General features: G+C 48.7%; 1 protein-coding gene across 1 annotated transcript; it reads right to left on the bottom strand.

The window, feature by feature from the left end:
• Nucleotides 1–161: 161 nt before the first annotated feature.
• Nucleotides 162–27510, bottom strand: ABCF1 (ATP binding cassette subfamily F member 1). Its single transcript, XM_061561516.1, is given in 26 exon segments — nucleotides 162–1266; nucleotides 2701–2773; nucleotides 3244–3308; nucleotides 4283–4451; nucleotides 5084–5116; nucleotides 6442–6512; nucleotides 7149–7223; nucleotides 8263–8431; nucleotides 9125–9237; nucleotides 10225–10349; nucleotides 11039–11122; nucleotides 12437–12585; nucleotides 13490–13570; nucleotides 13572–13630; nucleotides 14939–15024; nucleotides 15472–15572; nucleotides 16595–16717; nucleotides 17886–17969; nucleotides 18420–18536; nucleotides 19133–19306; nucleotides 20493–20609; nucleotides 20742–20806; nucleotides 21732–21867; nucleotides 22600–22683; nucleotides 24598–24638; nucleotides 27335–27510. Coding segments are annotated over 26 exon segments (2742 nt in total). The 5' UTR covers nucleotides 27408–27510; the 3' UTR covers nucleotides 162–991.

Raw genomic sequence — 27510 nt, 5'->3', positions numbered from 1 at the left:
AATTTTATTAATTGGCTGTTGAGTGGAAAAAGGCTCAGCACACATTTTACTTTAGAGATCTGACGCAAAAATCAATCATGAATTGTGACTCCAGCGATTGTAGTTTTCAAGTGCAAAGTGTTTATAATCATTCACTTCAAGAACGTGGGTTGTCAAAGAGAACCAAGCGACACGGTTTAGACTTTCTTGCCATGTTTATTAGATGCAGTCATTACACGATCGTGCGAGGGACATTGGAAATGGCTAACACTGACAGATTGCGCTAAAAGGATTGTGCCGACGGTGAGTGTACAAGGAGCTGTTGAGGGCTTGAGAAGATGGCTACTGTTGTTGATCACCGTGTGAGGTGACAGCTTACGTAGGCTGTCGAGTTGTGTCCAAAACTTGTGTTGAGAGATTGGTTTGAGTGGCCTGCATTATAGCGCTGGGTCTATTGCTTACGTTGAGAGCTTGCGGGATGAAAAAATGAAGTTGTTTTGCTGGGTTGCATTGACACCTTAAATTTACCACTTGTGCTGGTGGACTAAATTAAGGCTCATGTCGATACGTTTGTGTTGCTGTGCCGAGAGCTTGTGGAAACAGTGACAGCTTGTGTTCAGTGTGCATTGAGAGATTGTGTAAGCAGAGTGTGATCAAATATGTTTGAGCTTGCGTTGATGACGTTTAGTGAAGGATTGTATTGAGTGTGTCGACAACATGTGGTGAAGGATTGTATTTAGAGGTTGTGCTTACGGTTGTGGTGACAGCATGTGATAACAGCGTGTGGCGACAGTTGTGTGTTCCTGACCGATGCTAAAAGCTCATGTTGACAGCTTACATCAACAACCTGCACTGTGTTCTTGCGTTACAGGCATTTGTTACAGTCTTTATTGCCCAGGGCTTAGGAGGGGAGACCGGGGTTTACAATCCACCAGACCAAGGCACTGGCCAAAGCCTCGCTTCATGATCTGCACTTGTGCAGACGGTGGTACGTCATCGGGGACCTGTGCCATCACGGCTTGGAGGTGCCCGTGCCAACAGCAGCCGTTCCAACAGCAGCCGCGCCAGTGGCCGCACCGGCGGCCGCACCGGCGGCCGCATTTGCAGCCGTCTGTTTGGCCGTGACGGAAGCCGTGGCGATGATCTTCTCGCCGAGCGACTCCAGCACCTCGCGCTTGTAGTCCTCGAAGTCGCCCTCCACCTGGTTCACAGTTGACTCCTCCACCACCCAGAGCTGGCAATTCGTCTCCGTTATGAGCCGAGCATCGTGACTCACGATCACGACACCTAGATGTGAGCACGCACGCAAGCACGAGGATAAAGATTAAGCATTAAGCTATATACTCCATTTCTGAAACCGTACTGTGATCTGAATACGTGTCACGTGTGTTCGAGCTAAGGGCAGAGTAAAGCCAGGAGGGGGGGCTAGGGGTGGGGCTAATAATAGCAGCGTTGCTGCATCACAGACACGCACTCTCGTTCAATGTGTGTGATATGACCGGCACAGCTGGGGGTTCTACAATGGAAAACCAATGAGGTGTGCCAAGCTGGCTTGGAATGGCCCCGGCCCAGGTTGGTTGTACAGTGGATAAAAAAGTGCTGTTAGAATGGAGGGCACAAAGAAGTGACGTGGCTAAAGTACAGCACACAACTGACGCTGAGCCGTCTTATTTTATTCTCTGCAGTGCTGATTTTCAACGCACTTCCACACTGGTGGACAGTGAACTACACAAGGCATTGTGAACTGTTCTTTGTCATGTTTGGTGTACGCGGTTGTCTCAGGAGTGTAAAAGTTATTGTTGGGCCAATTCAATCTAGGGGCGCCCAAAGATAGGTTCATTTCCCATGGTGAAAAATCAAATGCAGGTCACTTGGATCAGAGCGTAGTACTGAAATCACTATGTCACAGCTCTGCACAACAAGCACCGCATCCACCATTCGCAACTAGGTTGTGGTGACATAACCACAGCACTTGTGCCAGGCTAGGTGCACTTTGAGACCATGTGAAGTTTCAAAGGTTCGCTGACAGCAAGTCACATGACAAACCCAGGAGTTATGGGTTAACTGAATAACATGACAACATGCACAAACCCACAGACTTAGGTTCTCACCTGATTAAAAAAACGTTGAAACATATACTCACAAATGCACACATAGATAACCCACTTGGGACTTATAAATTGCCATAGCAAGTGACGCATTGCGCCAAGGAATAGCGAGGTCAGTAATACGGCCATATTTTCCTTCCCAGTGCTGATGTTTCAGTTTTCAGTTTCATTTATTAGGATTTTCCCTGTGAGCCATTCGGCTCTTGATTTGGGTGCAACCGCAACAAACAAAATTACAAGATACACCTAAAATTACTTGTACACAAATCTAAACATCACATACGTAAACAATAAAATCCTACAGAAAAAGCACCCACCGTCCATGCTGCGTACAAAACGTGCAAAAAATCCCATTTCGATGTTTGATCCCAATAACAATCATAATACAATACAGATCAAAAATTTAAGTATAAATCTAAACTAAATCAAATGTGTGAACATGTGTGACATCAGCACTGGGATATCGACTTGAGGAAACCTGATTATCTGGGATTACCAGGACCATTCCACAGCCAAACCCCGGCTGTTACAATGACCCTGAAGATGAGGAGATCAAGGCAGCAGCTACAAGGTCATCTCCTGACATGCTCTAAATCACACCCACACCCCTCACCTCCTTTGTACTGGTTGATGGCTTCACCGAGGGCATCAATGGACTCTATGTCCAGGTTGTTTGTCGGTTCATCCTGCGCGCACACACACACACACACAGCATGCGTAGGGACAATGGCATTGATTGACCCCTTATCTGGATGTGAACCTGCAACCTGCGGATTGTGAGTCCAGCGCTATGCCGGTGCCATTCTGGAGCTGTTGTGGCTGTGATTGAACTGCATGTTGTGTTGTGAACGAGTTCAGTGTTTTTATAGTTGGCTGGCGATGATTAAACCGGATTCTCCGAGTTAATCTCGCACCCTGGTCAATAACGAATGAATACATTTTCCCAATGTGTTTATGTTATGATCATGCTGTGGCTTATTAAATTGTGTTTATGCTGTGTTTATGTTGTAACTAAGTTAAGATTTTGTCAATACTGTGTTTATGCTGTGGCTGAGCTTAGATTGTGTTTATGCTGTGTGTATGTTACGGTTGAGTTAAGAGCTTGTTTAAGCTGTGTTCCTTTTGTAGCTGTGTGCACTGGGTTGTTTTTTATTACCAATATGAGGATATCTGGCTCTCGACAGCTCAGCTCCGCAAACACCACTCGGGCCTTCTGCCCGCCTGGATGGAAGGGGGACAGCCACAAACACACGGATATATATACACATACAACCCAACATATACACACAAGCACTGAGCGTGCCATGTGACGGGGTGTGTGAGGCATGGTATGGTCATTGTGTGGCGTGTGGGTGGGTTGTGCAGTGTGAGTGTGTGTTATATATGTGGAATAGGAAGTGTACATGGTATGTGTGGTGTACGTGGCGTGGTCGGTCTATGTGGTGTGTGTGTAGTATGTGGTGTGTGCAGTGTGCACAATGTATGTAAAGTGTGCGCGGTGTATGTGGTGTGTGCGCGCTATTATAGTTTGAACCCCCTACCTCCTCGTGGTGCCGGACGGCAACGCTGTGGTGGGCAGTGCCGAGGGGGGAGGGCCAACTGAAATTGGCAACTCCACTCATGGTGTCTGTAACCACCACAGCGGCCAAATGGGGGCTCTGGACTGGTGCGAGGGGCTGGTAACCCCTCCACCTTCAATTAATTACCAAACTACGAGTTAAAACATTTATTAAGCTTGTGCCGGAGGCCCCGGGGGGAGGAGCGATGCTCACAACAACGAGCGAAGCGCCGGGTGGCGAAAGCACAGCAAGTTGGCACAGTAGGGAGCACAGCTGGTGCATCAGCCAGTCATCTCAGTCGTCTCAGTCAGCCGACCCGTGGAACCTGGGTCTGCCCCGTGACCTCCCGCCAGCGGGCGTTCTACACTTCATGTGGCCTCAACGTGCACATAGCCTGGCACAAGCGTCGTGGTGATGTCACCGCCACTTAGTCGCGAATGGCGGTTGTTGTTGTTGTTATTATAGTTTTGAGTCTGCAGTGAATGCATTGTATATGGTGTGTGCGTTGTACATGGTGTAGGCGGTGTGCGTTACATGTGGTGTGTGCGGCGAATGCGGTGTACATGGTGTGTGTGCGGTGTGCATTATATACGCGGTGTATGCGGTGTTGTATGCATTGCGGGCGGTGTGTCCTACCGGAGAGCTTGTTGATCTGGATGGTGTGCGCATGGCTCTCCAGGCCGAAGCGTCCCAGGCGCTTGCGCGCCTCCTGGTAGGGCAGGTTGAAGCAGCGCTGCAGGTACTCGGTGGCAGTCTCCTCCATGGCCAGCTGATCCGCGTACTGCTGGTTGAAAAAGCCGATCTTCTGCTCGCACACACAGGACACGTGCAGACACACCAGCGTTAACATTAAAATCACTGCTGTTTTCAGTCTTCATCACCGTCGTCGTCGTCACCACGACTTTCGTCATCATCGGTGTCGAAATTGCTGGGGTCAGTGGTGACGACACTCCGTAGAATAAGCCAAAGCTCAGGGTCCCAAGGAGCTCAAGGTCCCTGGTTTCAGGAGAAATAAATCAACGTGTGCCACATACCAACTCAGTAGATCTATATGCATGTGATGTCGTGGTCTCCTATCCCTACATCTCCATCGCAAATGTCTTACACTCCACATATGTGTTGTGTGTGTGTCACTCTTCTCTCAGCCGTACATCTCTGTCTTTGGTCTCCATCACTTACACCTCACTACATTTATATATTTTTTACACCATTCATCTCTACATCTGTCGCTTGTGTACATACCTTCTCTCCTCTCACTAAGTCTCTGCTGTCTACATCTCCATCTGTCATATCGTATATTTTTTTTATCTCGACACCTTTTGTTATCTTACTAAGAATTTACTAAAATGAAGCATTGACCAAGGTGTTGGGCAGGGGCTGTGTTGTGAGTGTAGGGTGGGTGGGACAAGCGAGATGTTGTGGGGGGTGAGCACTCACCAGACGGTGATTTTTCCTGCGTTCACCTTTATTCTGCAGTGCACACACACACATACGCACACGTGGTTAAATATACACGCACGCCCACAAACAAAACACGTGGTTAAATGAACCTTATGGCAGGACCCCAGGGTTCAATAAGCTCCCGGCTCTCGCATAAACTGGCATTGCGACGTCATTTTATGTCTGTTGAAGGCAAACGATACGGCAATCTATTCCTCTGGACGAGCTCTACACGATGCGCTAATCAAAGTTTTGTTTATGACTACGGAAATTTTGGCAACGACAGGTGCTTGGTGAATGATCCGCGCCAGGTGGATCGCGGCGTTGATGTACTCGGTGGGACGGAGTCGCCAAAAAATTATTAATTAATTACGATTATTCGGGACCCCGGGGTCCCGCCATAAGATTCAAATGTATACGCACACAAAACACACGGGTAAATATACACGCTCACACACACAAGGTTGAATATAAAAACACATGGTTAAGTATACACACATGGTTAAATATATATACAAATAAAAATATCCCCCATATAGCCTTAACAGACTGTAGGGGAAAGTGCTGTTTGCGAGCACCTATGAAGGCCGGCACAGGAAAACAAAGGGGTGGGTGGTCAGCACCACGCTTGACCGCCTTTGTATCCCCCAGAGGGGATGTTTACACTGTGCACAAGGTCCTAATTTGAGGTTGAGTCGACCTAGGGGAGGCCTGGGACCAATTCAAATAACCGTCACTGGTGTTGGCCATGAGCGAGAATCGAACTTGGGTCGCTGGGTTCGTAGTGCAGTGCACTAAACACTACACTGTACACACACAAAAAGCACATGGGCAATTATATACACACTCTGTGGGGAGCGGTAGTGTAGTGGTTAGCGCTACGCTACGAACCCCAGTGACCCCGGTTAGATTTTTTCTCACAGCCAACACCAGTGACAATGATTTGAACTAGTCCTGGGCATCCCCTAGGTCGATTTAAACTCAAATGACTACCTGAAGCGGCGTGTAAAATGGTGCCCCCCCTGCATCCCTCCTCCCTGGCTCTTACCCTATATTATCGCTTGTCACATACAGCTCACTCTGCCCACTACAGTAAAAAATGTTTTGCTGTGGTTGTCCCACCTGATGACGGAAGCTTGTGTTGCCTCCGAAACGTCGTGATTTAGTTATTTATTTTATTTTCATCTACCGAAAGAACCAAAGAGTATGAGTGTAGAGACAAAGGCCGTCAGGCACAGTGCTGGCCACTCACCCCTTCGTGTGCCGTGCCGGCCTTCACAGGTGCCCGCTAACAGCACTAGCCCCAACAGTCTGTTACACGCTGTACGGGGGATCTTGTCTTTGTGCGTGCGTACCGGTTCTAGTGCCGCGGTGAGCAGTCCCAGCAGTGTACTCTTCCCCACGCCGTTCGGACCCACGATGGAGACTGCGCACGGGCGAACACACGGCAGTGAACGGCGCTGCAGTGGTACCGTTGTGTTTTAACAGGGTGCACTGCGAATCACCATGGCCTACCACGGTGTGCTGCAGTGGTGTGCTGCTGTTTATTACAATTGACTGCAGTAAGCTGCGTTTCATGGTGGTGCAATGCACTTCACTGTGGTTGGTTGTAGCTCACTGTGGCGTGTTATGACGTATCGGTAACCGTGATGTGGTTCACCGTGGTGTGCTGTGTGTTTGTGGATTGTGGTGTATGCAGGAGTCCTGTGGTCACACTGTGGTGTATGCAGGACTGCTATGGCTACTCTGGTAAATGGAGGAGTGCTGTTATCCACTGTGGAAAACAGTAGTGCGGTGAAATTTCGATTTAAAGCTTTCGTGACTGCAGGGATTCATCTTCTTGGTTCTTTCGGTAAAGTCACGTAGAAGGGAAGTAATAAAATAATAAAAATAATGTTTTATTTTTATTATTTTATTACTTCCCTTCTACGTGACTTTACCGAAAGAACCAAGAAGAAGTAGTGCGGTGGTCACACTCTGGCGTACAGTCGTGCTGTTAACCACTGCGGTGTATGGTAGTATTATTGTGCATGAAAGGCTGTAGTGTTTTACGAGAACTCACTGCGAGACTCCAAGTCCAACCCAAAGTCCACGTTCTTGAAGAGCAGGGGATGGCCCTCATAGCCAAAGTCAACCCCTGCATGGGCACACACACACCAGACAGATCATCCATTTAGCCTTAACAGACTTTTGAGGCAAATGCTCTTCGCGAGCAACCATGAAAGAACGGCACTATGGCATGACATGCAGTTTGCCTTCTAAATACGAGGCTAATTCAGTGGGGTGGGGTACGTTGGCATGTTCGTTATATGAATAAACCCTAATTATGTCCATTAAGACCAAATTTTGCCCATTTATACAGCTTGTAATATAATCAATAATGTATTTTTTTGCTTTGTATGAAACACATAGTTTAAAAATCACCACTGAAACCACCGAAAATTACAAGCCAATTTGGGAATGAACAATCGAATGCCACGGAAGTTGCTGTACAGTACGTAACCATACTGGCACTGTGCTTGCGCGTCACATTGCTGCAAAGCGCGGAGACGAAGCTATTCCTGGGTTTTTTTCCACAATGTGTTTCATGTTTTTGGGTCCGCAAAGAAAATACCCGTCGGCTCTCGTGACAAATATTATCCATATAAATGTTTTATTTTGGATTAGATCGCGCAAATATAAGCGTGTACAAGTATACACGTGTAGAAATGTGCACCTGATAGGATGAACGGGATGACATCACCTTTACAATATTTAAGACCAAAACAGGAAGACGTCTTCACAATTCTGGGAAATAGCCCGATGAAGATGTTTGTAATCACCAGTGAAACGTCGTGCTCGAATTGTAAATGCTGTGGGTTTGTGGTTTTACTCTCCAACACCATGGTGTGCTGAAGTAGTAACTAACTGACACGTTTTATTTACGTGACAAACTTTACTAATTGGCTGTGGCAGGTGGTGGTGGGTTAACGACACGTTTATATTTACGCAATCTAACCCAAAAAACCTTTATCATGAAAATATGCCCGTTCCCTTATTTGCGGGACACGGTATTATGCGCGGCCATGGAAACCACCGAGGACTTGCTGTGCCGCAGCGAGCTGCACAGCGCCACGCCACAGCAGCGCGACGCCGTACCGGGACGCCGTACCGCGCCGCGGCCGCGCTCTCCTCACCGTGCAGGCCGAGGATGGGCGGGGAGAGCGGCGGCGGGTTGGGGAAGGTGAACTTGACCGTGTACTCGCGCGGTCGCGCCAGCAGGCCCTGCGGGGCGCCCTCCTCCTCCTTCTTGCCGGTACGACCCTTCTGCTGCTTCCGTGTCAGCGCCTCCTTCGTCTGCTTCTCCTGCGTGCGGCCAACATGGGCGTGTGAGCGGGAGGGCAGGGTGGGTGGGTGGACGGGTGGTATGGCAGGAGAGAGGGCGGGCGGGTGGACGGACGGACGGGCAGAAGGGTGGGAAACGACGGTGGGCGGGTGGGTGTGGAAGAGAGAAATATTTAGGGAGCATGGCATATCGTGCTCTTCATACAAAGCATCCCGGGGCGATTTATAATGAAAACTCAGGACCATCCTTCCCGGAGATAGACAAGAGTTAATCACTGCTCTACGGGACTTGATAAGCTGACTTGGCGTGTGTAGGTTATTTTGTTTGGAAGATTTTGTAATGTTTACTTCCCCTCCACCAATTAGCACGGTTGGCTCCGTACAGTGCAAAAGAAGTTCAACATAACCCCCCCCCCACCCTTTTTTCCTCTTTACTTTTGTCCCTGTTTCCTTACCGACATTCCCGCTTGCAGTCCCTTCAGCACTGAATTCGGACTTCGGTCCGTGGAATTTTTGTACCCCTGCCCCTCCCTTATTACGGTTGTGCCTTTTACCAGGCTCTTGCCAAATAAAAAAAACAATAATAATTTTTTTAACTCTCGACAGGGCCTGCATTCCCGATATGTGGCGTATCAAAGGCAGGGATCCCAACAACCGAAGGCCCTTTCCGTGCTGCGTTGTGCCAAACAGCGCCCAACAGAGCACCACACGCACCGCCTGCTTCGTGGATTTTCCGCCAGCCTTGAGCTCCTTGAGCCGTCGCTCCTGCTTATCGTAGAGCTTCTGCAGCTCCTTCTGCTTCTGCACATACATCTTCTTGAACGTCACTGCACGTGCCACACACGCCGCACACACACCGGAAGGGACAAAGATAAAGATCCTCCACATAGTTTTAAAAGGCTGCTTGGGCAAGGGCAGTTAGTGAACACCTAATAAGGCCAGAACAGCACTATATGGGGTGGTGTTGGCAGCACTACACCCGGCTGCCTTTTTATCTCCGCTACTAATGATTATCCACCGCGTTATGTTTCATTCCTGATGTTGGTCAAGACAAAGATCCCCCGTATAGCCTTAACATACTTTTGGGGCCAGTGTTGTTAGCGAGCACCTATGAAGGCTGGCACGGTACGATGGGGTGGATGGCCATCACCACGCCCAACTACCTTTGACTCCCTAGTGGCGATGTTAACACATCAAACCAAGTACTCATTTGAGGCTGAATCTACCTAGGGGAGGCCCAGGAACAGTTCAGATATTCGTCACTGGTGTTGGTCGTGAGCGGGAATCGAAGCTGGTTCACTGGTTTGTAACTGCTGCAATACCGCTCCACAACAGAGGCACGTACACACAAACACACATGCTTGCATTCACACGATCAGGGTAAGGGGGAAAGGTTAACATTATAGGCTTTATAGGCTCATTGGAGGAGTGTGAACACTCATTTGATGGTTCTGAAGAACTAAAAAGAGTGCTGGAGGCGATGAATTTTTTATGTTTTAGCTACTTTTTTTTTTATCGCACTTGCCGAGCACAGGCCCAAAACGCCAAGCGAGCCAACCCCCAACCAGCAGGACTATCCGTAATGGCTCTAATCCTCAACACAACCAAGGATCTATCAAATCTGCCATCGATCGTCAATTCACATTATTGGTAGTAACATTTTTTAAGATAGGAAACTCTCCCAACTGATCACTCGGGGCTATGCCCACTTGCCCAGATCCCGTACAATATTTCTCAATCAAAGCCCGAATCGTTTCCCAAATGATCGCGAGTAAACGGAGACCGATCCGGCAGCGACCTGACTACACACTCACAGTAGTTGCCGCGGTAGTAGAAAAGCTTCTGGTAGTCGAGGTGGACGATGTCTGTGCACACGTCATCCAGGAAGCTCTGGTCGTGGGACACGATGAGCAGTGTCTTCCGCCACGTCAGCAGGTAGCTGAACAAAGACAAAGATCCTCCGTTATAGCCTTTAGCAGACTGTGAAGGGCAAGAGCTGTTCCTATGAAGGCCGGCAAGTGCAAATGAGGGGGAGGGCAACACCATGCCTGACCACCGTTGTCTCCCCACTGCTGATGTTTGCATACCGCACCAGGTACTTGTTTAAAGCCGAGTCGACTGGCACGGTTGGCTACAGACGTTCAACATACATGCATAGGAGAGAAACAGAAACGGTTCAGATATTCGTCATTATAATTGGTCGTGAGCGGGAATTGAACTCAGATCTCTGCATAGGTAGCCGAATTTTTTAACTTGCCAAATTTGGACCCTGATGCCAGCACACAATGACCAAGTTTTGCAAATTATGTCACGGGATCTTTAACGTCCACTACGAAGCAGGCAGTGCATAGAAGTATTATACACCGGCAGGAATAACCAGGGTGGCTGCTGGGATTCGAAACCGCAAACTTCTGCAACAAGCGGCAAATGGGCTATACCACTGGGCCATTTGTATGCGCACCTGTGTTTGCACACGTGTGTCGTATGCATCTGTCTTTGTTTGTGTGCGTGCAATTGTTCTCGCGTGCCTTGCCGGCTTTAATAGGTATTTGCTAACAGCACTTGCGTGTGTCAGGCTACATGGAGGGGGGGTGGGGGGTGGAGGGGATCACTGTTTCAGTGCCATACTTGTTGAGCCAGATGACGGCGTTGAGATCCAGGTGGTTGGTAGGCTCGTCCAGCATGAGCAGCGTCGGCTCCATGAAGAGGGCCCTGAGAGACCAACAAAACCGCACTGCTGCTCGAGGAAAGACGCAATCGACAAAGTAACTTTTAAATCACACTTTCACAGCGTCTGCTTCTTCCCCCTTCCTCTATCACTTTGCCCAAAAATCAACAGCCGCCTCTGTATAAAGTAAATATGGCCACTGCTTCTGTACGGCGTCTTGAGTTGCGGTCGCATTTACACGCCGCATAAATCCAAGTTCGTATTACACTGCATAGCAAAGCCATATGGAGTTGTGAGAAAAGATCCGCAATGCCTTGCAAACCCTACTCGAAAAATTAATTGTGACAGCAGGTTTACCACTCTAAAAGAGCATGTGGATGAATGTAGGAGTCCAAGGGCAAAGGTTGGCCAGATTTGACCCAACAGATATGTACAAGATATAGCTTTGTAAATGCAGTGCAAATAGGCACGCCGATTCCTACTTTCCTACCACAAGCAGAATAATTCGTGTGAAGTCTTCTGCTCAAATATTTTTGGTCTCTTTTTTTAAGTACAAAAGAAACATTCCAAATGATCTCCTGCTCAAACAAGCAGATTGTGGTGATCATCTCCCATTTACAGGCCGAGCCAGCGGTGGAAATTGCGCATTAATATGTCATGGGTGAGTCTATCCATAGGACAACTGTTGACTTCCCCACAGAGTGGTACCAATTTTATTGACTCTGGAAGGATGATGGGCTGAGCCAACCCCCAACCAGGATTTAAACTTGTAACTTTCCAATTGCGATCCTGTCTCTCTACCTTCGAGCCACTTGGCCAGTTCTATTTTCAATTTCATAAAAAAATTCAGGACACCTTCTAAGCCCAAAATTATTTTCAACCATGTTCATATCAAAATCATTCTGTAAATAAAAGTTGACGTATCATGAACACCCAGATAAATGGCATTCAAGCATGCACTTAAATTGCCATCATTTTCCTCTCGGAGATCAGTTGGTTCGAATGGTGTTTTAAACAGTAGCTTGGTAGGATACTGGAACAACGTCCCAAACAGAATTAAAATTATTGACAAGATTAAAAATATTTTTTTTTATAATTCTTCTTATTAACAATAACAGTATATTTGTTTTTCTTACTTGTGCATTGTTAAGTATATGTCAGCTTTTTGTTCTTTAGTGATGATTTAAGAAATACCTAAGTCCTGTGCTCTCCGGCTGCCTGGGTGAGAAAAGTGGGCAACGTCATTGCCCAATCCTAGCCCGCTGGTTCGCATCTTCATAAATACATTTTGCCGCGTGCCGAGCGTCGTGTGCCGTGCGCAGCGTGCCGCGTGCCGCGAGCCTCTTGCGCCACGTTACCGTGCCAGCGACACTCGCATGCGCCAGCCCCCGGAGAACTTCTTGGTGGGACGTCCCTGCATCTCGGGAGTGAAGCCCAGACCGGCGAGGATCCTGCGCGCCTTCGCCTCTGCCGCGTCGGCACCCATCGCTCGCAGCTCCTCGATCACCTGACGTGCGCGCGGGACAGCGCAGAGGCCGCAGCGTGCAAGTTACAGTACATGGCGAACGCAGCGCAAGACGAGAACACGCACGCCGGACTCCACTTGGGTGGAACGTGGAGTTTGTAAGTTCTCTCCCCCCACTGTTCTGCATGTTTCTCCGGTTTTCCGCCCACAGCTAAAAGGAAAACATTCAGCGGAATTGATATTGGCCAAAACAACCCAATGCTGAAAATGTATCTGCAAATTACTAATTTGGGGTTACACACAGCAGCCAGACGTTCACAGGACTCTTCTGAAAAGAGTCATGAGACTCAGTGAAGCTTTCCTGGCTAAACAAGCAGAATCTCGTTGATAAGAGATATCATGTGACACACGATGAATAGGACAACACGTCACACATACACGAAAAAAGGGCTCGATCTGTGGTGTAGCATGGGGCAATGTTGGGCGTACTTTGATATGGCTATGTGAACGGTGCAGACTGCCATGCCGCTGTGTGGCAGGCTAGGTGCGTGATGTATCATGGGCAAGGCGTGGTGTAGTGTGGTGTGATGTAGAAAAGTGGCATGGGTGGTGCGGTTCGGTGTGCCATAGCATTGCACAGCTGGGAGTGTGGCGTGCAATAATACGGTGACTGGTGCGGCATAGTTAGGCGTGGCATAGACGTGGCGTGTTGTGGCATAGTGTGGCAGAGCATGGGGGTGTTTTAACGTGGGGCACTGTGACGTGGTGGTGTGTGACGTGGTGCATTGTGACATGGTGCGTTGTAGCGTGGCACGGCGTGGAGGTTCGCGGCGTGGCACAGTGTGAGGTGTTGCGAGGTGCCGTGGCATAGCGTGGCACGTTGGGCCACGACGTGCGAAGTTTGCGTTTGTGTGGTGTGGCACGGCGTGATGTAGCGTGGCGTCACCTTCTCGAGGCGAGGGCCGACCGAGTCGTCTCCGCTCTCGAGCCGCGCCTGCAGCTTCGACTCCTCCTGCAGCAGCACTGCCGCGGCGCACGTCGGCGCGCAGCACGGCCTGCACTGCCGGGGTCGAGTCCGCCACCACCTCTACGCACGCACACACGGGTACACACACACACGGTAACTACACGGTACATACACACACGGTACACATACACACAAGGTACATACACACACACGGTAACTACACGGTACATACACGGGTACATACACGCACACACGGTACACATACACACAAGGTACATACACACAAGGCACATACACACGGTACAAAGACAAAGATCCCCCGTATAGCCTGTGTGGTGGTCAAGGTTGACACAGGTTACACAACCTAGGGGAGGGGTACGTACCGGTCTGGACTGGTCCGAACTGGCCGGGCCGAGAGGCGGTTGGAACCGCTCTGAGGGGAGGGGGCCGGCGAGAGCCGGGGCCCCGAGACACCCCCGCCCCTCAGAGAGGGGATATATAAGACGGCTCCCGGAGAGCGGGAGCCAGTCCATCTCATCTAAAGCTGAAGGAAGGTGCCGCCGGAGATCCTGGACCCCAAGCCCGAGGATGCCGCCCCGCCGGGACTGAGTGGGCTGAGGGTGGCGTTAAGCGTCCCCGGGCTGAGTAGCTGTAGGCTAGGGAAGGAGAGTTGTTGGAATAGAGTGGAGGCTGTACCTCCCTAGGTTGTGTGGTCAGGCTATTCCCCCAGTGCGTCAGGATGTCTAGATGTTATTGAATAAAAGCGTGTGGCCTCTAAAGGAAGTCTCCGTCTCCTTCAAGATACTACACCTGTAACAGATTGTTTAGGCAACTGCTGTTAGCGAGCACCTATGAAGGCTGGCATGGCACACGAAGAGGGTGGGTGGCCAACACCACGCTCGGCTGCCTTTGTCTCCCCAGTGGCGATGGTTACACACCACACCAGTACTCATTTGAGGCTAAGTCGACCTAGGGGAGGCCCAGGACCGGTTCAGATAATCATCACTGGTGTTGGCCGTGAGTGCGAATCGAACTCAGGTAGCCAGGTTCGTAGCGCAGCATGCTAACCCCTCCACTATCGTTCCCCACATGCACACGGGTACATACACACATGGTACACACATGGGTACATACACACAGGTACACACGGTACACATATGGGTACACACACCAAGCACACAAATAGGACACACTCAACACACAGACAAGTATGTATGTTAAACTTATTTTGCACTGTACATAGCCAACCATGCAAACAGGACATGCACACACAGCAGCACATAGGCATGCACTAACACACACAGGCATGCTCTCACCCAGACTCAGACGGTCACGTAAACAAAGGTACACACGACCACACACATCACTGTGCGGGATTTAATAGGTGCCCACGAACAGCCCCTGAATCACTGGCTTGCACAAACTCACCCTGCTCACAAAGCAGCACGTCGATGTTGGGTGGGATGTTGAGAGCTCGGTTAGAGATGTGCTTGAGCAGTGTGGTTTTCCCCTTTCTGGGGAAAGAGTGACGAATTACAACACAAATGTATTAAATCTACCGCGACACAAATGATCATAACACAGGATTATCACCACCGTTCATGAGTTGTTTAGACATCGCTATGAACATACAGCGATTGCTCTGGTAGATTCTTTCCAGTTCCCATGGTGTCAAAAACACCGCTGTCACATCTGGGACAGAGCACCCAAATTCCTACCTCCTGGACTATACCAGACTTCAGCGTGTACGCACAACATGTGACAACGGTAGCAACGATGTCAATGTACACAAATAACCAATCGAGTCGGTGTAACGACGCGGTGAACGGCAAAGCAAGGCGACGGGAGCGGTCGGCATCCCAAATTGGTCGGCGTGTTACTCTTGGTAAGCACGGCAGGTGCGGTAACTGTGTGGTGTTTTGCGGGGTGCATAGCGTCTGCGGTCAAGGCGGTGCCCGTACCCGTTGGGCCCCACGAGGCCGTATCTGCGCCCGGCCACAATGTTGAGCTCAGCGTTCACAAACAGCTCCTTGCCGTGCGCAGAGATGCTAAACTTCTCTATCTGCACGCATGGTGGGGGGGAAGTGGGGGGGGGGGGAGGCACGGGGATGAATGGGAATTCATACTCTTCAAATCTATAATGAATGGGAATTGCACGAAAAACGCGAAGGGATCAACGGGACAGCACAGGAAACAGAAGGGGTGCGTAGAGGGATGTGGAGATTGCATGGGCACACGGGAAGGCACAGGATTGCAAAGGGATATTCTGAGATGCATAGGAACACACCAATCAGGTCCAGAGGGGTTGAGAATGAATAGAATTAGCGACCATTAACATCCTACGTAACGTCTGCTTTTCTGGAAACTGTGCTACGTATGTGGTGACGCTTCATTACACATCCAGTGTTGTATCGATTAAGCCAATCAAATCGATCGATTCAGGGCTCACAATGCACGCATCAAAACATGAACTTAAGAATCATCTATATACGATTTATATATAAATATTACACAAATATTACCTAGAGGGTAATCGAATCAAAAGAACAGAACAAGAAAGAACAAGATGGTAGAAACAGACAGTGTAAACACAACGAACTCTAAGCAATTATTTAACCTAATTGGGACAGGGGAAACTGGCAATTCACAACATCGTGGAAAAGGCAAGTCACTCCACGCCTATGGCCCATGACTAGTTTGCTGGTAGACAGGAGACACGTGACTAATGGTGGCCATAGCCAAAGTGAGAGAGAATACTTGATGCGGTGAGTGGGGTGTGCGGAAATCTGTTCCAAACTTCTTTCTGTTCCAAACTGCCGACCCAAACAGACCCGGCTGAAAAAAGCTCCAGTTACTTACTAATATCGGAAGGAAGAGCATTCCAGACGGCCGCAAAAGCGCATCCGAAAGCATGCGATGCAGTGAGCGTCTCGCCAATGCGAGAAAAATGGTGGATGCGGTTAGCGAGGTGTGTGGAAATCTGTTCTGAACTACCAACCGGGACAGACTCGGCTGAAATAACCCCTAAATATGATGTGCCGCATCAACGAAAGGGCAAGCGAGTGAGTGAGCGAGTGCCCATGCCTTGATGTCGGAAGCATTCTCGAGCGCGGCCTTGCGCGACGTCAGCTCCTGCTGCGACACTGCAAAGTCTCCCTCGGCCTCGGCACATGCGCGAAGAGACTCCACCTGACGCTCATACGCACGCTGCGCGGAGACAGACACACGTGTGCACGCACAGACGCACAATGTGACAGGAGGCATGCACACACATATGGGGAGGCGGAAGATGCACAAAGACAAAGGTGCCCCCATATAGCCTTTTGGGCAATTCCGATGTGAACACCTTTGAAGGCCAACATGGGACACGAGGGGATGTGCCCAACACCATGCCCAGCTGCTTTTGTCTCCCAAGTGGCAATGTTTACCACATCCCACCAGGCACTCATTTAAAGTTCACTCGACCTAGAGGTGGCCTAGGACCAATTTAAATAATCAGCACTGTTGGTGGCCGTGAGCGGGAATTGACCTCAGGTCGCCGGGTTCGTAGCACAGTGCGCTAACCGTTGGACTACTGCTCCCCATAAGCACACAGACGCACACACAGAGGCCCGCACACAAGAGTAAGGGCACGCGTGCACACGGTACTTGTGGGACACGAGAACACACCGCATGAGGATACACGCACACGAACACGCAAGGTCTGGGACATGCACACACACGTTTATTTTGTTTAACCAAGTGAGAACTTGAGAACACAATGAGTTTCACCGAGTTTAATTCACTAGAGTGACCTTGGACATTAGTCTGCCAGTAGGGGTCGATGATTGCTATGTGTTATCCCAATTGAGTAATTTCACGCTGGCACACAATGGCCTACTCTTTTGCGAATAACGTCAGCAGGTTTGTAATGTCCACTGTGAAGCAGACGGTGTGTATATTATTATGGTATTATAACTGCAGCATTAATCAGGGCAGCCGTCGGTTTTCAACTGCAAACCTCTGCAATAAGTGGCGAACGTGCAACCACTGAGCCACGTCACCACGCAAGGTAGGTTGATGGTTCGCAACTTACAACACCAAAAGTGGCTAACCATTCACCACTGCAGGCAGCAAAGGCGCCTTGTGCCAGGCCAGGTGCAATCTTTAGGCCACGGCTCGCTGTCAGGAGGTAGCGGGACAGACCCAGGTATTATGGGTTGGCTGACAAAGAATAACTGGCAGATGCAGCTCCCTCAATCCTCACTGCACCAACTGTGCCACATACACACGCAAGCCGTGCAATGGTGTAGTGGCCGATGCTCTTTCTCAAGTGGGTGCTCACTCTTCAGTGCCAGGTGCTACACACGCAGCGAGGTGGAGAGAGGGTACATACCTGCTTCTCGAGTTTCTTCCGCTCTTTGCGGCTAAGGTTAGAGGAGGGATCGGCTCCATCGTCGGCGGCAGGAATACTGGCATCCTGCGCACGCACGCACGCACACACGTCCCCTTGTATGGCCTTGAACACTGTTGGGGCAGGTGCTGTTAGCGAACACCTATGAAGGCAGGAATATATTCTTAGGTTTTTTCGGTAAAGTCACGTAGGTAAAAAATTTAAATTAATAAAAGTAAAATAAAATAAAAATCACGACGTTTCGGAGGCAACAGAGCCACGACAGCTGTCGTGGCTGTGACGGTTCCACCTGAAGACGGAAGCTTGTGTTGCCTCCGAAACGGAAGCTTGTGTTGCCTCCGAAACGTCGTGATTTTTATTTTATTTTACTTTTATTAATTTAAATTTTTTACCTACGTGACTTTACCGAAAAAACCTAAGAATATGAATCCTTGCAGTCACGAAAGCTTCAAATCTAGAATAAAGGCAGGAACAGTACAAGAAGCGTGGTAGTAAAATAAATCAAACAAGGATCACCTCCGCATCCTTGTCATTTTGACCGCTCTTCCCATCCTCATTTTTACTGGGGGCATCCTCATCCTCCTCCTCTTCTTCATCGTCATCGTCATCGTCCCTGGAGTGCTTGCCTTTGCCCTGGAGACAGATGAGACATGCTCGATGTGATGAGATGCGTTTGGCGGATCACGCCGGGATGAGACGCACAATGAAGTGCACCCAGGAGGCATTTGGTCAAGATGTGAATCTCACCCCCAGAGTTGATCAAAACCACAAGTGGCAACTTCTCACGGTGGGAGATATCAACATGTCTTGGGAGACTCAGTCATGCCTTCCTAACCGCGCACGTTAGAAAGGCGAGGCCCCGCAATTGCTTGGTCGCGTCACTGCTGGAGGAAGGGCCTCCATTAGGGGGAGCTCTAGAGGGGTTTTTTTTTACCTACTCGTTGACACTGGCTAGGAGTCGTGGAAGAGGTTAGGAGCACCCACACTTTTTACCTCACCACCTATGGTGTATCTGTTACTGCCATATGGGTGGACAGAGGGAGGGGAGATTTAAGAGACTTGCTCGCTGTTTCACCGGCCACGTGCTTAGCGTTACACCATGGCAGCATCTCATGTGGTAGCATCCACTCAGAAGGAATTACCACATTAAGCATACACAACAGATAGACCTGCCTATGGCATGGACGGACCGTCAGGGCAAATGATGATGATGCTGCTACTGCTGTTACCGTTCCTCTTTGCCTGCCCTTGCTGTCGCTGCTGCTGCCGCTGGTTTTCTTGCCGGGTTTCCCCGGCCTCTTGTCATGACTGCCAGCCGAGTCGTGTCCAGACTCGTTGGCATCCTCGTCGTCATCATCGTTTTCATCATCGCTCTGTGCAAGCGCAGCAAACACATTCCCTCCCTGCAGGGAGACGGAGGAGGCAGCCGGAGTGAGGTGATGAGAGTGAGGCTCACATAGACTCGTAGACAGTTCACTTAAAGAGGATAAGCAACAAGATGCGTAGAAGTGCATCATAGCAGAAACTGGAAGAGATGTGTGGACACAAACTCAAGAATGAGGTTTTATAAATACGAATAGGAGAGATTCAAAGGTGACGTGCATTCAAGGTGGACTTGTATGCATGTGGGAGAATCAGAGTGATGCAAGTCAGAGACACAGGAGATTCCAGCGTAATTCAAGCAGACTTGCAGAGCTCAACAAAGACTCAAATGTGCGAATGAGGGAACACCCACACAGACTCAAAAACAACTGTCAATCCCCACGAAGTGGTGATGACATCACCACAGCGCTAGTACCAGGCTAGGCGCAATTTGAGAATGCATGAAGTATCAAAGGCTCGCTGGCAAGAGGTCACAGGACAGATCCAGGTTTTATATGCTACTAGCTGTACTACCCGGCTTCGCCCAAGACTTGGATTCACCACGCCCGCCGCCTTTGTCTCCCCAGTGGCGATGTTCACACAGCACAGCAGTTACTGGTTTGATGCTGAGTCGACCTAGAGGAGGCCCAGGACCGGTAAAAATAATCGTCACCGGTGGTGGCCGTGAGCGGGAATCGAACTCGGGTCGCCGGGTTCGTAGCGCGGCGCGCTAATCACTACACTACAATTTGTTAAGCTTCCACATGCGCGGGTCACATGACAGATTTGACATCATAGCTCACTTGCCGTGCAAAAAAAGTATGCATTATTGAGCTTCCGCCCCCCCCCCCCCCCAAAAAAAAAAAACCAAAAGTGTCTTTTTATAATTTTTGCATGGTGTACAGTCTGGAAAATACCCACATGGCAAATTTCAAGTTTGTTGCATGTCTGGAAGTACACTAAACATTTTGAACAGACACATATTCACAACTTTTCCTTTTATATACATGGAGATGGAGATGAAGAAGGGTCATTCCCCTAAACTTCCCCAATTAGAATTTTTTTTATTTTAATGTGTTATTAACGAATGTGCAAAAATTTGTGTTGCGTGCGCTCATGCACCACCGCCAATGTAACAGCAGCATCACCAAATAATCGTGGTAAAATGTTAATGGTTCACTGTAGGAGCCCCCCCCCCCTCCTCCCAGTGTCAGGCACTCTCATCACCTTCACAGGCCCCTTCTGCTTCCCGTTTTTCCTCTTCTCTGCCTTCTTGTTGTCACTGCCATTGGCCTCGTGCTCGTCCTCGTCGCGGGTGACTTTGTCGCGCGTCTTGTTTCCACCCTGGAAGAGAAACCGTCCCGTCACCAAATTTGCGGCGACGATCCCCCCTCACACCACCCCCACCGCGTGATTTGGCCTCAAGCGATGATCGCCCACTTCTGTGCGTTTACTCGTTACTCGTGAAATCCGTACCTTGTCTGCCTTGTCTGACTTGCCTGCCTTGCCTGTCACCTTCTTTGTACCCTGCTTGGTGGCTTCTACAAAGAGAGGGAGAATGTATTTACGAGAAATGGTCGAGCGTATACATTCTACAAGTACAAGCCGTGCTCTGTATGTAAAAAAACTAAATATCAAAACCATTTTTCTCAATTGTTTTCATGATAAAAACAACCTTGCTCGGTTGCAGAACTCTCTCCAGGATGGTCCCACGCCTGGGTTGTTTTGCCAATTGCGTTTCTAGTTTAGTGATAGCGGTGGTAAGAGTAGTGTTGGTAGTGCCAGTGTTAGACATAGCAGTGACGGTGGTAGTGGTATTGACAGTGGTAGCAGCAATGACAGTAGTGGTAGTGACAGTGGTAGTAGCAGGAAGCAGTGAGTGGTGGTCGTGAGTGGTAGTAGCAGTAATGGTGGTGACAGTGGTAGTAGCAGTGAAACCAGTGGTAGTAATAGTGATAGCAGTGGTAGCAGTGACAGTGGTAGTAGCAGTGACATTGGCACAAGCAGTGACACTTGCGATAGTGACAGTGATAGAAGCAGTGATAGTTATGGTAGTGACAGTGGTAGTAGCAGTGATGGTAGTGACAGTGGCAGAAGCAGTGATAGTTATGGTAGTGACAGTGGTAGTAGCAGTGATGCTAGCAATAGTGACCATGGTATAAGCAGTGCCAATGATGGTAATGAGAGTAGTGGTATTTAAAGTGGTAGTAGCAGTAACAGTCGTTGTAGCAGTAACGATGGTAGTAGCAGTGACGGTAGTGGTAGTCACAGTGGCAGCAGCAGTGACACCAGTGACAGTGGTAGTAGCAGTGAGAGTATTGGTCACGACAGTGGAAGTAGCAGTGTCTGCAGTGGTCGTAACAGTGGCAGAAACAGTAACGATATCGAAAGTGACTTTGGGAGCAGCAGTGACAGTGTTGTTGTTGTTCTTGTTGAGGGTTTGCCGGCCAGGGGATGCTTCCTCACCATCATCCTCGCTAGCGCTGTCCTGCAAGGCCAGGCGCTTCAGCTTCTCCATCGCGTCCTCATCGTCGTCATCATCATCGTCGCCGGCCTTGCGGCGGCCGGCTTTCCGTTCCTTCTTTTTCTTCGCCTGCTGAGCCTGTCGGGGTGAGGATGAAACGCTCGGCTTGTTAGGGCGGCTGGGAAAAGTTGTGCCAACGAGCGCCTAATTGGGCCGGTGGCAAATGCACATATACAACCCACTCGTACATACACTCATGCATGCACAGGCTCATTCACACAAAGCTATACATACGCACCAATGCACACAATAATGCTTATACACATGCACATATATAGTACACACATGTACTATATATGTGCATGTGTATAGTACATATATAGTACACACATGTAAACTCCGACCTTTGCACATGAACACCGATGCACTCACTAACCAATACACATATACACACAAGCACATACCTATCGATACACATACACTAATTCACACATGCATAAACACAAAGATCCCCGTTATAGCCTTTAGCTGACTGTCGGGATTAGTGCTGTTAGCGAGCACCTATGAATGCCGGCACAGCACAAGAGGTGGGTGGCCAGCACCACGCCAGGCTGATTTGTCTCCCCAGTTGCGATGTTTACACATTGCTCCAGGGACTCATTTGAGGCTGAGTCAACTTAGAGGACGCACAGCACAAATTCAGATAATCATCACTGGTGTTGGCCTTGGGCAGGAATCGAACTCAGATCGCCGGGTTCGAAGCGCAGTGCGCTAAACACTACACTACCGCTCCCCACTAATACACAGTACACACACATGCACACAGAGACACAGGTCCACAGATTCTCACACACACACACAAACACGTACCTGTTGCAGCTGCTGCTGTTGTTTTTCTTTTTCCTCCTTGGCTTCTATGGCTTGCTTGTTATCAGAAGAAATTTCATCGAAAAACTGCAACATCAGCAAAGGACATGAGGAGAAACCGGTGACCAAAAACGAATGGGTTAATTTAACCTGAATTGCACACGTCCATTACAAACTAAAATGTGTAAGTTCAACACGTAGGCTTTCGCGACCAATATTATCCATAAGAGGCTTTTGTGTTACATCACGTAAATATGTGTCGTTAAACCCGCCACCACCTGACACAGTCAATTAGTAAGGTTTGTCACAGCACACATATGTATGCACACACATATGTGTGCTGTACTAGTAACGAATTGGCATGTTCTGTTTACATGACAAACCTTACTAACTGGCTGTGTCGGGTGGTGGTGGATTTAACAACACATTTATATTTACGCGATCTAACCCAAAAACCTCTATTATGGATGCAATTTGTAAATAAGCATTGGATGACAGACACAGCAAAATCGTTATCCAAGTCTCCAAAATAATCCTCAAAGAAGACGACCGTCTCAAGGTTGGCGTTTAATGATTGAGACTCACATTGAAGTGAATACAATGGGAGGGGACTCTTAGTATACGAGTAAGGACAGAAAGTGACACCGCTTAAAGTAGCAAAACTCATACCGAAGTATTTTTATGACCGATGAGAGTGAATTATTTGATAACCCACTCATTTAAAATGGTTATACCATAATTCAATGTTATTGGTCACATTAAGAAACTGAAACCACAAAAGCCATGCCACCTCAGGTGATGCTTACAAGTGAAATATCTGGTCTGGGTTCACAAACTATCTCTTTTGGTGCGGCTTCCCAACATGCCGAGCTGCGTCTTTGCCGTCCATAAACAAACCTTTGGATCAGACACTTCTTTGCCTACGACCAAATCGCCATGAAAGTGCCCGGTCATATCAGATCTCGGAAGCTAAGCAATCCCGAGCCTGGTCCGTACTCGGATGTTTGACCAGTCGGCCTCGTCAGGTGTTGTAACCGTTAGGCTGTGAGGTTGTCAACTGGGTATTCTCTGGGTTCTCAGTTTATGCCCACACAACCAATCATTAATGTTCCTAGTCAAACATTGCAAAGCAGAACTCTTCTAAAATAAAGAAACCCGAGTTGAAGTCTAATTATACATCCAGAAATTCCTGCACATATAATTGCCATTGACTGTGCGCCTCGACTCTGACAACATGAGTATTTTGGTCGTATAACCAATGGAGAGGTGCAGAATGTATTAACATATACATATTGTGGTCATTTGAATCACTGCCAATCGCAATATTCAAGTTCTGTAATAATGCTTAAAATGTGGCATTTCATTCAATGCTCCATTCCCATTACTTGTTAATTTTACAATACTATTTTTTTATCAAATTAATTACAGTGTACATATATTATTGTGCAGTCAGTGGTCACTGGGCTTAGACCAATCAACTTGGCGAGACCAAACCCAGGATATCAGTAGGGCTGTTTCAACACTGACCTCTGTGCCATGTTAATTTAAGACTTTATTTTAAAATATGCAACAACTCATTTTCATTTATGGCTTTAATAATACCAGCTAAGCTCATGCAGGTCAAAATGCCTCAACCCGCCTTGATCCCTTGCCTAAATTGAGGGAGATCTGTGTGCTGGGAAGCTTATACAAGATGCAGAGGGGAGTTGGGCCTTCATGCGCAGGGCATGACATTTCACAAACAGGCAACTTCTGAGATTATAGATATGATGTCGTCACTAACGTTATCGACAGCATTGGTGGGGGGGGGGGAGGTGGAATGTGTTTTGAGTATAAAGTGAAGGGACGTTAAACGTGGCAGCTGATAGATGGCAAGTGGTGGTAGGGTTAGGCCTGAACGGTTACATTTAACAGAGCGGCATTCATATTTTCCTATATTGATTATGAATCAGAAAATTTCAATATGACCAATACAGGGCACGAGTGGTGTGAAGAACTCACCGACTTTTTTCCCTTCTTGTCCTTCTTCTCTTTCTTGGGAGCTGCATGAGTGAGCGTGCGCACGTGGTTGCGAACACACAGAGTAGTGTGTACGAATGTATGCATGCATATGGATACGTGTGCATCCATACATGTACGTGAGTGTGTGTGCGTGTAGATGTGATGCATGTGTTGTTGTTGATGTTGATGCATATGAAAAGACAAAACAGTTGCAACAAACAAGAGATTACATTAACTTCAGGTATAGGAATTGAGACAGCCCACACACCCTGTACAAGTGACAAAGCACCTTAGAGCAAGCATGGAACACCACACAAATACAAAGGTCCTCCAGTTAGTCATCTAAACTCTTGAGGCAAGTGCTAATAGTGAGAAACTATTAGGGGCATCATGGCACACGAGAGAGCGGTGTGGCTACAATCCAATCTAGCCGAGTTTGTTCATCGTGAGCTGATGTTTACACCCCTCTACTTATTAGGGGTGAGTCAACCTCGGGGTGACTTGGGAAGCAGGGTTTGTAGCGCAGCAGCAAGATCACCACTGCACCACCGTTCCCCTCCAAGCAAAAAAATAATGCCTAAGTATATACGACACAACCCAAAAATATAATTGACTCGACTGAAAATTGTGTTATGCCAAAGAGCTGCGTGCGCTCAATGCACACTCGTGATGGACTGGACTCATAAGAGTGCACAATAACAAATGTGCATGCTTAACATCACGCCACGATGGCGTGATGTTATTTTCCTCGCCTGGTATGCAGAAGGTGGGGGGGGGGGGGTTCGATCCTGAGTCTGGATATTTCTCCGGGTCCTCCAGGTATTCCCTTCACATTTAGAGACATGCGTTTAAAGAATTCGGCTGCTATACATTTCCACGTGATTTGTGAGCAGGTCACGTCTGAAAAATAAGCTAATAGCTCAATGGGCTTTACCTGGTAAAAAAAATGGTTTATATTTAACGAGATGTGCTTACCTTTCCTATATTTTGCACTCCTGCCGTGTTTTGTATTGTTTGTTGTTGTAATGTTCGCTATAAATAAAGATTCTGATTCTGAAACACCACGACAATAAATGACAAAGCCATTTTTGGACACCTCTCCACACGCAGGGCATGACGGCACCAAACACCCATCTCACATCAAGCAACCAATTAATACATGCCCCATCACCACACACGTGACACATACCTGTCAACCCCTTATCAGTGCCTACCTACCTTATTACAGACCAATTCAGACCTTACTGGCCACCCCGTGCCCTTAAAAATCTAAACGTTCATCCTCTAAAGTCACAACACAAGGGAGAAACACAAACAAATAAACTAATTGCCCGTATTTCAGAAACAGCTGAACGTCGTATGGACCTGAAAACTCAAATTGTCTGTACAAGAATACGGGTAAACCGTATGGATTGACAAGTGTTCATGATAGCACGACGCGCACACACACGCAGAATGTAACAAGCCAGCACACATCACAAAAAGCACATCCCTGCCACACTACCCCCGAACTACCAATCAGCACATTTACACACACATACCACATAACGCGAAATAACGCCACCAGTTTCCCCACACAAACACGACACACACAAAATACTTCGTGACCACTCCCAGAACTACTGGACTCCCAACAAAACTATCCCACAACGATGGCACACGCCACACACGAGTCAGCATTACTCATTTCCACACTCACGGACACCGCACTAATTGGCACACCACTCAACAGCACACTGAATCCCACACTAATTGACAACCCCACACTAATTGACACCCCCCTCCCTCCACACTAATCGGCACACTAATCGGAAAGCGCCATGGCCCAGCCGGTAGCTCGCTCGCTGCTTGTTGCAAAACGTTGACGGTTCAATCCAGCGGCCGCCCTGGTTAATACTGCGGGTGTAATATCCATGAAACTACGCGGCGTCTGCCTTTGCAGTGGACGTTAAATATCTTCTTGCGTCATTCGTAAGGCAAGGTCGTTGCGTGTTGGAGCCAGGGTCACGACATTTACCCGCAAATTACTCAAATTGGGATTGGACGCATAGCAATCATGGCCCTCCACCCCCTACTGGGAAACTCGTGATTATGTTGCCCCGACTCGCTCTCGAAAATGAATCACCCTGGGCCTTCTGGAGGAGTTCTTATCGTGGTGAAACAAAACTAACAGGTAACAACACAAACACGAACCCTACACCACGCAAATTGACACAAAAGCATTCTGGCCCACACTAAGTAACACCACACGACGTAAACGTTTCAGTTATCAGTTTCACGCCGACTGAACCCACGAACCACTCAACGTCTTGCTAAATGGACAACCTAACACCGCTCTATAATCACACGAAGCGAAACCACACAACATTCGCACCACCACCACCACTGTTGACACCTCCACACACACACAGAGGACCTGACAAATCCACACGCCGTGTCACCAATGGCTGGTGCCAGGCGAGGTACACTTTAAGGCCACTCACATCCACACCATGACAAGCACACACACTCACACACTCAGACACACACTTACACACAATCTCAAACACACACACTCAGACACACACACTCAGACACACACTCAGACACACACTTACACACAATCTCAGACACACAATTACACACACACACAGACAGACGCCATCCGCCACTCAAAGTGGCGGAGACGCGACCATGATGCTAGTGGTGCCAGGCGAGGTGCACTTTGAAAATCCCTCTCCCGCCACGGCCTCCGTACCCTCGGTCGCCGGGGCCTCCTCTTCCACCCAATCCTCCTCGCCCTTCGCTTTGCCCGACTTCTTCTTCGGCATCTCGGGAGGCTGGGAGCGAGACGCGAGGAGCGAGGAGGGAGACGCGAGGCGGTAAGGGAGCGACCACGCCGCCCGGCCTGGCCACAGTGCGCGTGCGCGGAGT

The sequence above is a fragment of the Lethenteron reissneri genome, chromosome 27 (assembly GCF_015708825.2).
Source record: "Lethenteron reissneri isolate LAM-NWPU_2019-01 chromosome 27, ASM1570882v1, whole genome shotgun sequence".
NCBI lineage: Eukaryota > Metazoa > Chordata > Hyperoartia > Petromyzontiformes > Petromyzontidae > Lethenteron > Lethenteron reissneri.
This window is presented reverse-complemented; position numbering and strand designations above follow the sequence as displayed.